At 45.1% G+C, this 14,559-nt stretch overlaps 1 protein-coding gene across 1 annotated transcript in view; it reads right to left on the bottom strand.

The window, feature by feature from the left end:
- Positions 1-14,121, bottom strand: part of LOC147640702 (uncharacterized) — a 59,859-nt gene extending 45,738 nt beyond the window's left edge. The window contains exons 1-4 of the mRNA XM_086814349.1: positions 13,955-14,121; positions 13,516-13,675; positions 13,320-13,394; positions 12,421-12,683 (exon numbers count right to left, since the gene is read on the bottom strand). Of these exons, the coding sequence (XP_086670475.1) occupies positions 12,421-12,683; positions 13,320-13,394; positions 13,516-13,666 (489 nt within the window). The 5' untranslated portion in view covers positions 13,667-13,675; positions 13,955-14,121. The remainder of the gene's footprint in view (positions 1-12,420; positions 12,684-13,319; positions 13,395-13,515; positions 13,676-13,954) is intronic.
- Between the last annotated feature and the right edge of the window lie 438 nt (positions 14,122-14,559).

Raw genomic sequence — 14,559 nt, 5'->3', positions numbered from 1 at the left:
GCATACGAAAAATGCCAAAGCATGCCAAGTAAAACATCATATCCTAAAGAAGTAGGACCTATGAGGAACTCCTCATGATCACCATAATTGCAATTTGTATGCGAAGCTTGCCAACCACTAGCGTAACATGTGCATTTAGTCCTTGGAAAGTGGACTCTGCATGCATACTCAATCCCATCTGCTCGGGAGATCAACAGAAATAAAATTGTCTATAGAACCACGATCAAATAAAAACAAAGCATTTTTATTTTGCAATTTACCCCAAGCCTTAGGCAATGCATGGCTGTTCGGATCAGCTAAGGACCGCATTTGAAGAAGGTATGGCTCCCTCAGTAGCCTCTTCTTTCACTAGTTGAGGACATTTCCGCTTCATGTGGTCTTTGTTGCCACAATGGAAGCATTGACCTTGCTCCAGATATTGTTTAAGTTGTTGTTGACTCAAACGAGTTGACTTATTCTTACCCCCCGGCTTCTTTTTGTCAAACCCTTGCTTCTTGGGCTCTTTCTCATCTCCTTTAGCTAGCTATCCAGCCTTGGACTGCTCTGGATTTGCCCTTTGTTTAGTTTTGTATGAGCTAAACTCTTGGTTTCTAGGGGTGCCCTGTCAAATCCCCACGGATCCCCTCGTGATCGATCTTGGTTCGAAACTCGAATCCTGCAAACAAACGAACAAACAAACAAGCAAGGGGGTGCAGGCCTGACTCACCTCCCAACCATGACAGCCGTGGGCGAGCCCACAGTCTTGGCTATCCCCACCGAGCCACGAGCTGAGCTAACTAGGTTGACGTACCGACCAATCTCCTCCTCGTGACGTCCCATACCGCCACGAAGCTGCCCTCGCGGGCCTCGAGATTGCTGCCGGCCTCGGCTGCATAAAGCAAGTGCACGTCTGCACTAGATCCAGGCTCCAAGACCATAGAGCTCTCACAAACTCGCGAGACTCTCTATCATACAATAACTAACCTTGGCCACCCTTTTATAGGCTCTTGGCCGGTCATCGAGCGTCCACACTTGGCCGCCCGCCCGTCCATACTTGGGTGCCCGCCCGTTAGTATATCCCTAACTCAGCTCGTCAATCAGCCTGCCTAGTTCCAAGCTTCCCCAAGCCTCGAAACTAGTCTTGCATGCGTATAGCACACGGTAGATACCCACTGTGCACATATACCTTTCTTCGACCTCTTCTTCTCTACCTACCGACTTGCTCGTTCACGAGGTATGCTCTGATACCACTGTCAAATCCCCACGGATCCCCTCGTGATCGATCTTGGTTCGAAACTCGAATCCTGCAAACAAACGAACAAACAAACAAGCAAGGGGGTGCAGGCCTGACTCACCTCCCAACCATGACAGCCGTGGGCGAGCCCACAATCTTGGCTGTCCCCACCGAGCCACGAGCTGAGCTAACTAGGTTGACGTACCGACCAATCTCCTCCTCGTGACGTCCCATACCGCCACGAAGCTGCCCTCGCGGGCCTCGAGATTGCTGCCGGCCTCGGCTGCATAAAGCAGGTGCACGTCTGCACTAGATCCAGGCTCCAAGACCATAGAGCTCTCACAAACTCGCGAGACTCTCTATCATACAATAACTAACCTTGGCCACCCTTTTATAGGCTCTTGGCCGGTCATCGGGCGTCCACACTTGGCCGCCCGCCCGTCCATACTTGGGTGCCCGCCCGTTAGTATATCCCTAACTCAGCTCGTCAATCAACCTGCCTAGTTCCAAGCTTCCCCAAGCCTCGAAACTAGTCTTGCATGCGTATAGCACACGGTAGATACCCACTGTGCACATGACATGCCCTTAGTATGCAAATTTTTAGCTATCATAGCTAACTCCATCATATGTTGTAAAGTGCTATTAGGATAGAGTTTGAGGCTCATCCTAACAATGATTGTAAACCAAACTCAAACTTCCGCATCTTTTGATCATTAGAGATCTTCATAAAAGAAGCCACCTTAAACAAAACAACCCAGAATGTGTCCACATAAGCAAACACACTTTCATGTTCTTTTAAAGACAACCAATCCCATTCTTTCTTCGCATCCTTCTCAAAATCAGGAGGAAGGAATTGCTCATAAAACTGGGACCCAAAATCCTCCCAAGTGTTAGCATCTCTCCTCTCAAGTATCTTAGCCAGCCACCAATTGCTAGCTGTATCTTTTAAATACATACCCACATGATGAAGCTTAGATTTTTCCGTAAAACTCCCATTCACAAATAAAAGATAAAGCTTTGTTGATATCCCATTTACCATTATATGATTCGAACTTGATATCCTTATCCCCAACCATGAAAATCTTCAATTTCTTCCATGGTTTTCCAAGGGAAGGAGGAGAATGGGCTTTGGCTTTAACATGGCTTTTAGAATGGTGATGTGAATGGCTTCTATGAGTAGAAGAACTGCAACTAGGTGAAGGGGAATGATTTTAAGTATGTGTGTGAGCATGAGAATGAGAACGGGAGTGATTGGAAGAACTACGACTTGATGAGAAAGAATGATTTCGGGTTTGGGTATGGGCATGAGAATGAGAAAGGGAATGAGACCAAGAAGAACCCTCCTTAGATGCATGAGGAATTGGCTCGCTGTGCCTCTTTTTCAAAGATTCTAGAGCATGCTAAATTTCCGGACTGGCCAAGATAGACTTCAATTCAGCCACTTCCTACTTTAGTTGCTGAATTTCAGCTCCACTTTGGGATGGGGGAGTGCCCATGACGACTGTATCACCAATACCCAATTGCTTCAAATTGCTTTGGAGTTGCCCTTCTCACAGTAGAGCAACGGAGCACAACCCAAAATAATGCCAAAATGTTGTCCGTGGATTCTCCAAAATCGCCTTCCTCTTGAGAAAGTGAAAAAAGCCTTGCTCTGATACAACTATCACAAGACGGAAGTGTGCTACACTAATTAAAGACTGAATTCTTCATCAAGCATGGCTATGTATATGGTAAATTAGCCATGCTTGATGAAGAATTCAATCTTTAATTAGCGTAAGCACACTTTCATCTTGGGACACAAACCCTTGCCTTTGACCATACATCCACAACACCATTTTGCTGTGGTGTGTATGGCATGGTACATTGATGCTTAATGCCTTTTCAACCAAGTATGCTTTAAAAGCATCAGACATATATTCCCTCCCTCAATCTATATAGAGGGTCTACACTTTGCAACCTGTCTCATTTTCAGCCCTTGCACAATAATGCTGAAAACACAAACACCCAAGCAAATCTCGAGTAGTCGTCAACGAAAGCCACAAAGTAAAGATGCTTTCCAAGTGATGGTTTACTCATAGAACCACGCACATCACTATGTACAAGCTGTAATTTCCAGCCAGCCCTCATTGAACCATCTCTTGGGAAAGCATTACGATGCTTTTTACCAAGAATGCATCCCTCATATACATGTCTGGGAGGTAGCTCAACATGTGGCATATTCTATGTTGGATTATATCATCTCCAGAGGGTCTACATCATCTTTTTCATGCTTGTATTGGCCATTTATGAGGCCTTGCATTGGCATATCTTAGCAGAGATTATTCAACATTTTTCTACCATTTTTTGGTATTTTTAAGCATTTTATGCTACTGCCATGCTGTCGGCCTGCTACAGCTAGCCGACCAGCATCCTGAGGGCATAGTAACAGGGGACGGAGGGGACGTAGGGCCGGACGCGGAAACGCCGTCCCGAATCGGCGAAGCGTTCCGGCACAGGCTGGGGACGGAGGGGACGCCTCGGGCAACTGCATCACAAGGGGACACTGTCCCGGGAACAACGGAAGGGGCAGCACATGTCGAGGACGGGACTGAAACGGCACGGCCGCGCACCTTTTTTTTTCGCTGTTTTTGCGCCCTTTTTCGCTTTTTTTTCCGCCGTTTTTTCGCCATTTTTTTTTCACTTCTGCCCATTGCAGCTGGCCGTTGCTTTCCTCCCGTTGGTGGCTGGCAACTGCCCGTTGCTTTCCTCCCGTTGGTGGCTGGCAGCTGCCCGTTGCTTTCCTCACATTGGCCTGGCTGCCATCACCCGTGACCTGCAAGGCTGCACCGCCATGAGCCTATAAGGCTTGAGCTCTCCTCTCTCTCTCCCCCCCACTCTCTCTCTCTTGGCCAGCCGCCCCACTCCCTCTCCCCACTCTAGAGCTTAAGGCTTAAGCAACAAGCGCTCTCTCTCTCTCTCTCTCTCTCTCTCTCTCTCTCTCTCTCTCTCTCTCTCTCTCTCTCGCGGGCCACTCTCTCACTCTTTGTTTTGTAGTCAATAAATTGCATATTCCATATGCCATCCCCGTCCCCCCCATCCCTGTTCCCTGCCTTTTGCCTTTTGCCGTTCCCCGTCCCCGTTCCCCATCCCATGTTACTATGCCTAAGGGAGTATATAAGGGCTGGCTCCCTTTCCCTCAATTCATCTCATTTTTCAGCATTCAGTTGAGGTCATTAGCAGTTGCTACTGCTTCTCACCATTGTACAGCACCTACGAGCTTCCCTCATGCTCAGATTTCAGCAATAAACATCAGTTTCCAGCATTTACACGTGTTGTACTTGGACCTACATCTGTGTTTTATATTTGCTTCACTTTCTTTCATGGTATCAGAGAAAAACGCTGACCTGTGAGCAGAAGAGAGCTGCATTTTCTGTTTTGGAGCAGAGGCTTCGACAGTTTGCTGCGTTTTCTGCAGATTTCAGCGTAGAAGGTGCTGCGTTTTCTTCCGGGAGCAGAGGCTTCCTCAAGAGTGCTGCGTTTTCTTCATCTAACACTTGGGACTGTTGTATTTCTGAATTTTCAGCAAAGATTGCTGATTTTTCTGATTGCTGAAGCCCTCTTCTAGGTGCTGAGGACAAGGAACATCTTGGAGAGATCTTCCTCTCCTTTCAGTTTCCCACCCTCCCTCCCTTTCTTCTTGTTGTGCACAGCCTGAGAGAAGGACAATTTTTTTCAGCCCCTTTCTTCAAAGAAGGTTTCTTGTCAAAGGACATGGCTTCACGAGATTTCTCTACTGCTAAATCTCTACTGCTGCTCCTCCTGTTGATTCTCCAACACCATCACAGCCTAGATCCCCAGCTCCCACCGCTCCACAGGTGGTTCCTATTCCCAATCTTTCCTCTCGAGTTTCTCTCATCCAGGTCTTGCTCCCACCCCTACCCACATACCATCCTACAATCCTCCCCAAGTCAGTGACTCCATTAAGCTTTTACCACAATCAACTATCATACTTGATCTTTCTACACTCAGTTGTTGCTGGAAGGAGCCGGTGTGTGGATGGCTATCTCCACACCTCACTTGGTGGACCCTGCTTTGAGAAGCATATTGGATGCTCGGGGCCATCTTATCATCATCCATTGCATGACTCCATCCATACAGACACAGTTTGTCTCCTCCCAGAGTAATGCTCATCAAATGTGGACAGAGATCCAGAGGAGGAATGGGAGAGTTTCGACAGTAAAGATTGGAGTTTCGATAGTAAAGATTGCCAAATTGGAGTCAGATCTGGAGAAGCTTACCATCACTGAGTCAAATAACCTGATTGAGAAGATTGGAGAGTTTTCCCGTATCAAGCTGCAACTTGAGGAGTACGGAAGCACCATCAACAATCCCATCCATAAACTTCTTGGCAAGTTGCCTGCTTCCTTTGATTCTTTCAGGGATAATATTTATTTCCATGATCCTCTCCTCCCCTTTTGAGGAAGTCGTGAGTTATCTCCATGACAAGTGCATGCTTCGCGGAAAAGGCAAGTCGGAGTCTTCTTTTGTTGTCTCTAACAAAGGCAAAGGCAAAGGCGGAAAAGGGAACTCCAACAACAACAGCAACAACAACAAAAACAAAGGCAAAGGCAAGGGTAAACAGGATTCTAAGGAATCCAAGGACAAAAGCAATGAATGTGATTATTGTGGCAGGACAGGTCATACTGAGGCTCGTTGCTTTGCTCATCGCGATGATTCTCGAGTAGCAAAAGCCAAGTATAAAGCCCAAGATGCTTCTAAAGCTTCTGACAAGGACAACACCAAAGATAAAGGCAAAGTTTCAGAGGAGGGATCTACCAAAGTTGCATACATGGCAGTCCCAGATTCATCCACTTCTTCAAAGAATTCATTCCTCGTGATCACAGATATGACTTCTCCTAAAGTGGTTAGTGTCACACCTGAAGCGGTGGAATGGGTTGGTGATAGTGGTGCTTCTGCCCACATGACCAATCAGGCCCATATCTTGGAGGACTACCAGACTATCTCTTCTTCAGTTCGTATCGGCAACAACTCTTCGCTTCCTGTCACCGGTGTTGATAATGTTTCTTTGGGTTCCTCTACCACCTTACATGATGTTCTGTATGTACCACGAATTTCCAAAAATCTGTTTTCAGTATACAAAGCTTCTCAGAAGGAACTTGGTGTGTACTTTGATGATGAGGTCATCGAAGTAATCGACAGGAAGACTCTCGATTGTTGCCAATGGAGTCCATGATGGGGATGTCTACAAGATCACCAATTTTTCTTCCCAGATCCCTCACAATGATTCCCATATTCATCAGCTTTTCTCACCTGTGTTGGCTTTGGTTTCTCAGACAATACTTCTTTGTAGCATTCTCGCTTCAGTCATGTACCCATTGCTGCCTTACAAAAGTTCCATTCTAAGCAAATTGTCAACGGACTACCTCAGCTCAGGTCTCTCTCACGCATCTGCTCATCCTACATGATGGGCAAGCATCATTGAGATGCATTTCAAGAGGAGGCCACTCATCGAGCAACCCGAAGATTGGAGCTTATACGTGCAAATCTTGCAAGACCTATGGAGGTTGAGTCTCTTGGCGGGACTCGATATTTTCTTCTTCTTGTGGATGATTTCACTCGCAACGTCTGGGTATGTTTTCTAGCTCTCAAGTCAGATGCTTTTGCCTGGATCGCGATGGTGGAAAATCAATCTGGGGGTAGAGTTTCATTCCTTCGGACTGATAATGGTGGCGAGTTTGTACCATTTGATGACTTCCTTGCTTCAAAGGGCATTCACCGACAGACTTCGGTTCCTTACACTCCTCAGCAGAATGGAGTTGTGGAACCGGACCGTCACAGAGATGGCTCAGGCTTTGTTACATCATGCAGGTCTCCCTCTTGCTTTCTAGGGTGAAGCTGTGGCTACCTCAGTTTATCTCATTAACCGCTCTCTCACAAAAGCGGTTGAGGGGATGACTCCAGAGGAGGCCTTTACAGGACACAAGCCTTCTGTATCTCATCTTCGTGTTTTCGACTGTGTTGCTTATGTGCATGTCCCAGATAAGAAAAGGACCACACTCGCCCCGAAGTCAAAGAGGATGATCTTCACAGGCTACAGTCTAAGATCCAAAGGATACTGCTTCTGCGATCCGGAGGTTGATGACATCATCATTTCCCGTGATGCTCGATTTGATGAGAGCTTGTTTGGCATTGATTCCACCTGATGCATCTTCCAACTTTCTAGATGATCCATTCCCGACAGATGCTAGTGATCTTTTACCTCTTCCACGTGCAGCTCCTCCTCCTCCCCCTGTTGCAACCCCGGTGCCAGCTGCTCCTTTACAGTCACTTGTTCTCGTTGCATCAGCTTCTGCAGCTCCCAGCCCCTCTACGAGTCTTGCTTTGACTCCGAGATTACCCTCACCAGTGCTTACCTCATCACCACTTCCAACAGCATCAGATGAGTCCTCTACTGTAGCTGGATCTTCTTCTTCACGCATTGAGAGAAAGGCTGGCCTACCTCGGTGGGTTCAGCAACTCTTTAGAGATTCTGGTCTCACTGATGCACAGCTCCATAACCAAATCTCTACCACCACCTCTAGACCTCGTCGTTCATCTCGGGCTTCCACATCTCATCACATTGAATTATGCTCTCATGAGTTCTCTCCGGGAGATTGATGAGCCTGAGAGTCTAGAGGAGGCTCTTTCACAACCACAGTGGCTGCAAGCCATGGAAGCAGAGATGGCCTCCATTGAGAGGAATAACACTTGGTCTTTGGTACCACGGCCTTTACATCGTCGTGTAATTGGTGTGAAATGGATTTTCAAAGTCAAGTTTCATGCAAATGGTACTTTGGACAAGTACAAAACCCGCCTTGTTGCACAAGGATATGAGCTTGAAGGCAAGTGTAGACTTTGATGAGACATTTGCTCCTACAACCAGGTATAACACCATCAGGGTTGTTTTGGCTCTGGCTGCACACTTCACATGGCCCGTGTTCCAGATGGATGTTAAATCCACTTTTCTGAATGGAGATTTAGAGGAGGAAGTTTATGTTGAGCAGCCTCCTAGTATTGTGATTCAAGGACAGGACACCCATGTTTATCTTCTGCAGAACGCTGTTTAGAGGAGGTGTTGGATTATATCATCTCTAGAGGGTCTACATCATCTTTTTCATGCTTGTATTGGCCATTTACAAGGCCCTGCATTGGCATATCTTAGCAGAGATTATTCAGCATTTTTCTAACATTTTTTGATATTTTTAAGCATTTTATGCTACTGCCATGCTGTCAGCTTGCTACAACTGGCCGACTAGCATCCCGAGGGAGTGTATAAGGGTTGGCTCCCTTTCCCTCAATTCATCTCATTTTTCAGCATTCAATTGAGGTCATTAACAGCTGCTACTACTTCTCACCATTGTACAACACCTACAGGCTTCCCTCGGGCTCAGATTTCAACAATAAACATCAGTTTCCAGCATTTACAAGTCTTGTACCTGGGCCTACATCTGTGTTTTATATTTGCTTCACTTTCTTTCATTCTATACCATTTTATGCCTATGCAAAAGCATCAGACTACCATAGTTTACATGTCCAGCCTAGCATGCCATAACTCTCCCTCTTGCATGTCAGAAGTATAAGTAGTAGCCATAAATACATCCTATGCTCTCTTCTCAAACGAGTCCAACTGATACAAGCCCTGGTATAATGTCCCAAAAGTGACTCTCATAGTCCTTGTCTCTTTCTCTCACTCTAAACCTGTCATCCTCAAAGTGGACAGCATACCCTCTTTTAGCAAAAGAGGAGACTCACAGCAAATTCTTCTTTAGGCTTGGTACATAAGAGTACATCTGTAATATGTACCATCGTAAGGCCAGATGAATCTGAACCATTTGTGACTGTGAGTATGATCTCACCAATCCTTTTGATAGGATAAGAAGAATTATTAGCACACGTGACCTTCCCTCAAAGACTTGAACAAATTCCTCATAGAGGTAATATGTCTCAAGGCTCCACTGTCAAAATACCAAATGACATGTTTCTCATTCACATTGAGAGGCACATCCTCCTGTGATGCATCATAACTGCAAACCAAAAAAGGCCAATCATCCTACACAAAATCAGCCGAATCATCAGCTTTGCCTGCAAGAACATTAGAAGAGTCCACTACCAAACCAGATTCCTTCATCTTCTCTTTGACCTGTCTCTTTTTGCACTCACTAATGTAGTGCCTTGGCTTTTTGCAATAATGACACTTGCCCTTCTTCTTGGGCTGATCTATCTTCTTGGGCTGATCTGCATCATTCTTTGCTTTGCTTGACGATTGTCCAAAATTAACCTTAGACTGATAGTAACCACCCTTTGCCTTGCCGTTGTCTTTGTCATTCGCAACAAAGGCCTAGTCACTGCCACGAATGATGGAAGATTTATTCTTCGTATTTTGCTCCTCCTATAATAACAAACCCACCAACTCCTCAAACTGTAAAGGCTCTCAGTTGCCCCTCAAAGACGTAAGAGAAGTGTGGAAATTCAAGCAGGATTCTGGACGTGACTACAATGTTTTGGATACAAGTTCCTTTTCAAGAATGACCTCATCAATATTGAGCAATTGCTCCCGAAGATCTTGGATTTTCATAAGATGATCAGCCATACTGTCACCTTAATGCATATCCACATTCTCAAGTTCTTTCTTGAGGTATGCAACTCTGGCCTCATTCTTTGCCTGGTACATAGTTCCCAATACATCCCATGCAAGCTATGAAGTCTTGCATGACCGGCTGTGTGGAATGATTGACCTCTTGACAAACAAAGAGATCAAAGCCATAGCTTGGGCATCCCGCACATCCCACCTCTTTTGTTCCTGAGTGGCATATGCAGGTACTACAACTTGCTGGGCACCACCCCGCTCACCCCTTTGACGTGTGGCAAGTGCAACATCTACAAGACAAGCATCGTCGCCGTTTACATAACCCCACAGGCCCTTGGCCACTGGAAAACTTTTGACCATAAAACTCTATAAAGAGTAATTGCTCCCATCTTTGTCCTCTTGGGACAAAACACCAAATACATCTCCTGCATTCTATGCCATTTTACAAAATACACAACTGGCAAGGACTAGCAAAAGGCAAAGATATCCTGTATGCAACCCAAATATGCACTAATGTGCACTACCAAGCATGCTGAGCACAAACTACCACTAAATGAAGTAACATGTGCTTAACTTGCACAAACTTGTTGCAAGAATACAAAGGAAAGAATGGAAAAAGCCTTGATTTTCCACTTACAAACGTAAGTTTTTGACACCGGAATAGTGTTGTGTGCACATAGCCAATGTCGGGAAGCTCGGTAATCCCAAAATCAAAAAACCCCCAAAATAATTTGGCATAGCAACAATTGCAAGTTCAGCCAGTGCATCACGCAAGTAGATAGTACGCACATTAAGTACACCAACTGTACGGATGTTGCGTGAGGAACTACAAGCATGCACAAGACTCCATGAGGATGTACGGACAAGTACGGGCACCATGTATGTGTACAAACTATACGGCATGTGGCAATGACTGTACAAGGCAAAGTTAAGCAAGGCTCCGATAACAAATGGCACACAAGTGTTAGGGTTAGGGTTTGGACAGCAATGGAAGCTCACACACACACACCAAGCAAGCAAGAGAAAGCTAGAGTGGGAGAAGTTCTTGCACGTATATTCACACAATGAAGATAAGAGACAAGTACAAGTGATAATAATAAAACCTAGTCTAGGTGTCCTTTCACACCAAATGTCCAAGGGGAAAAACCCGTAGGACAAAAGTGCCCCTGGAGTTAGTGCTTGTTCACATGCAGCACTACATATAAGCACATGCCTTTAGGCAATTAGTTCTCTTGTAGTGGGTAGTTTTGAACCCGTGTTCTTTTGTGATACATAGTTTGGTGGCCTTTTTTCACACCAAAGCTTTATGCAAGTGACAAGAGGGAGCAACTCTGAAGTTTGAGGATTCTTGGCTGAACTGAGCGATTATCCACTTGGACTTCCACCTTTCTTGGGTAATGGGGAAAGTACAAATTGTAGAAGGGTTCCTCTCAGAGCTTAGGGAAGGGTGGAGGAAGATTGTGGATAAGCCAATTTCAAGGGCTGAATTTGAGTCTCAGTTCCACACTGAATTTCTTCAGTGGGACAATGAGTTCGATGTGATGGCCAGATTTGCAGATTTGAGCATGTGATGCAGGATGGATGCATCTTCCAAAACTTATTCCCTGACCTGTATGGTTTGGAGGTTGGGGGGGGGGGGGGGGGAGATGGGACAAATATTTTTTATGGTGTGGATCCTTGTGATTGCAAGCTACAAGGTATATACCAGGGGTTGATGATGTGAAGGATCGCTTGGATGGTCCTATGCACTTTCCTAATTTTATTTTGCTGGCAGAGTTGTCGTGATCAATCGTTCCTTCATGCATCCAGGAATAACATCAGTTAGTCCTAGATAGATAGATTCTAATCAAGAAGCCTCGACAAAGGAATCTGAAAACAAGCAAGGAGTTGGGCCGGCAAGATTGCCTCGACAAAGGAATCTGAAAACAAGCAAGGAGTTGGGCCGGCAAGATTGCCTGAAGCCTCTGGCATACATTTTTTTGTATCCAGCCTCTAAGGCTGCAGATGGAATATGCCCTGCCAATGAGATGGGCAATGAGTTGGACAGGCAAGACTGCTTGTCCATCTCTCAAGTACTATTCTGTATCCAGCCTTAAAAACACTCCCTAGACAGGGAATCATCAACTCCTCTCCTCTTGCTTTATGCTGGACAAGAAAGATTGCCTGTTCATACCTCATGGGAAGCTTGGAGGTGGGGAATCATCAAAAACCCTCCTCTTCCACCACCAAACTAGCAAGGTTGCCTAACCATCTGCTTAGAGACTGGATACAGAACACTCCCCAAGTAGGGAATCATCAAAAACCCTCCGCTCTGTACCAGATGAGCAAGATTGCCTGTCCATCCCTCACATGCAGCCTGGATCAGCCCCATTGATGAGCAGCCAATGTTCTGTATCCAGCCCAAGATTAGTCACTTGCAATATGCAGTTGAACAAAGTGTGCTTCCTTTTCTTTCAGTCGTTTTTTAGTGCATGTGGCCTTTAATTTGATATCAAAGTTTACATATTCCATAAGTCCAGCTGAAGTGAAATTAACAAGGGGCAACATTACACAAACAAACACAGGTGTTAAGCACTCATACCTTGGAAATTAGATGAGTCCGCATGGTCTCACTTGTTAGGCATATCGTTTTCGGGCACAATCTACACTTCAGAACATTCTTGCACCTTATAACGCATTCTTCACTAAAATCGTCAGCTTTTTCATTTAGTGTCTCTGCAACAAGGTCCGCCCACTGATTGGATAAACTAACTTCAGAACTTGTCCACTTCTCCCTACCTTGTTGTTTTGACAAGTCTTTGTTGTCTTCATTGTCATTGTCTGCACGATCCAACCCCCGTTTAGCTGCACAGAAACAGAGACTTCTTCTTAGCCAGCAGGAGGACCCTGCCTTAGTTCCGCTTTCTCACACCTTATGACATGTATAGTCTGATGTGGTGGACATAACATCCTCAACATCCACTCTCTATGTGACATGGAAGTCTCAGCATCCGATCTCTATTGGACATGAAAGTCTCGACACCCACTCTCTAAGTGATCTAAATGTCTCAACATCCACTCTCCATTTGAAATGAAAGTCCGAAAACCCACTCTCTATGTGACATAGTAGCCTCAACATCTACTCTCTACTTGATATGAAAGTCTCAGCATCTACTCTCTAGTTGACATAGAAGTCTCAGCATTCACACTCTATTTGACATAAAAATCTCAGCATTCACTCTCTATTTGACATAGAAGCCCCAACATCCACTCTCTATTGAAATGAAAGTCTCAACATCCACTCTCTATTTGACATAGAAGTCCCAACATCCACTCTCTATTTGAAATGAAAGTCTCAACATCCAATCTCTATGTGACATGAAAGACACAGCATCCGCTCTCTATTTGACATGAAAGCGTCAGCATCCACTCTCTAAACATTGACGCTCTATTTCACTTTTTTTTTACAATCTACTTATCAAAACCCTAGAGGAAAAATACCTGGACCTGCAACAATATCACTGTCATTATCCGCAGAAACATCATCTGAGCTTTGGGGGGCCTGGCCACTAGGGCCTGGTTTCAAAACAAAGATAAAGGGTATACATAAGAGCATCAGTACATGAACTACAGCGTACTAACGTATGTGGTATATACGGGGGCACGAAGAACCTCGGTGTATGCATCGCAGTTTCACCTGGAGAGGAAGCCTCTTCATTGCCGGCTAGCTGTGATTCTCCTGCAGAAGAGGAGTCAGCTTCGGATTCTGAGGAGCTGGAAGAAGATGCAGACGAAGCTTCGTTGTCGCGCGAGCGATGTTCGAGGGAGTAAAACTGTCTCTTGATCATTCTGATAACCTAGAGTTTGCGGTACGTTCGCCAAAAATAAATATATAAATATCTATGGCACCAAAACGTTCTTTTCTATTAATTAATAATAGCCAGCGAAGAACCTCAGTATCAACATCAGCATCCTGAGCATGAAATTAAGGTTTTAATCGTTGGACACATGTTCGTCTCTCCCCCCTTTTCTGCATGCTTCTAGATGCAACATATAGGGGCTCCTCAACCGAAGAAAACCAAAGATAGTCTAAGCTCGTTTATAGAGAGAACCCTGCACGTCTCTTTGTTTTTTACCTTCCTGCAAATCGTCCAAGCTCGCCCAAGAGAACCCTGCTGAGGGTCCCGACACAGGCGGAGGGGAGCAGTTTTGCGCTGAAAATGGCAAGGTAACCGCGGAGAGGGATGGAGGCGATAGAGGGATGCACGCCGGGGGAGAGAGAGGGGAGGAGAGAGAGACTCGAAGGAGGGCGTTGTAATATTAATACACATCAAATAGTTATCTCAAATAGTTTTTTTGTATTTCCCATTACATATATTTGTGAGATTTTCAAGAATAAGTGTTTTTCTAAGGTTTCATTTTAGTATGTAATGACTAATGCTTGAAAAAGTCAATGAAATGATGACCTTCCATATCCTCTCTATTTAAGGCAATGAAATGATGACCCCATAAACTTTCTATTTTCATGCATTCACCCATCTATATCCTCAGTGTTAAGGCAATGAAATGATGAACCCCCCCATATAGTTTCTATTTGCATGCATTCACCCATATGCTTTCTATTTAATGTCTCACAATTCTCTATAAAAGGCCTCAAAGGGCATTCAATGAGTAGAGAGAAGCACAGAGAGGGGTGGAAGAACCCATATACTAAGGTTGTATTAATTAAATGCCACATCAG

This window comes from Cibotium barometz, chromosome 2 (genome assembly GCF_041138505.1).
Source record: "Cibotium barometz isolate CiBa-2024 chromosome 2, ASM4113850v1, whole genome shotgun sequence".
In the NCBI taxonomy this organism is placed as follows: Eukaryota; Viridiplantae; Streptophyta; class Polypodiopsida; order Cyatheales; family Cibotiaceae; genus Cibotium; species Cibotium barometz.
The sequence above is the reverse complement of the archived record's forward strand: the minus strand, read 5'-3'. Positions and strand labels throughout refer to the sequence as shown.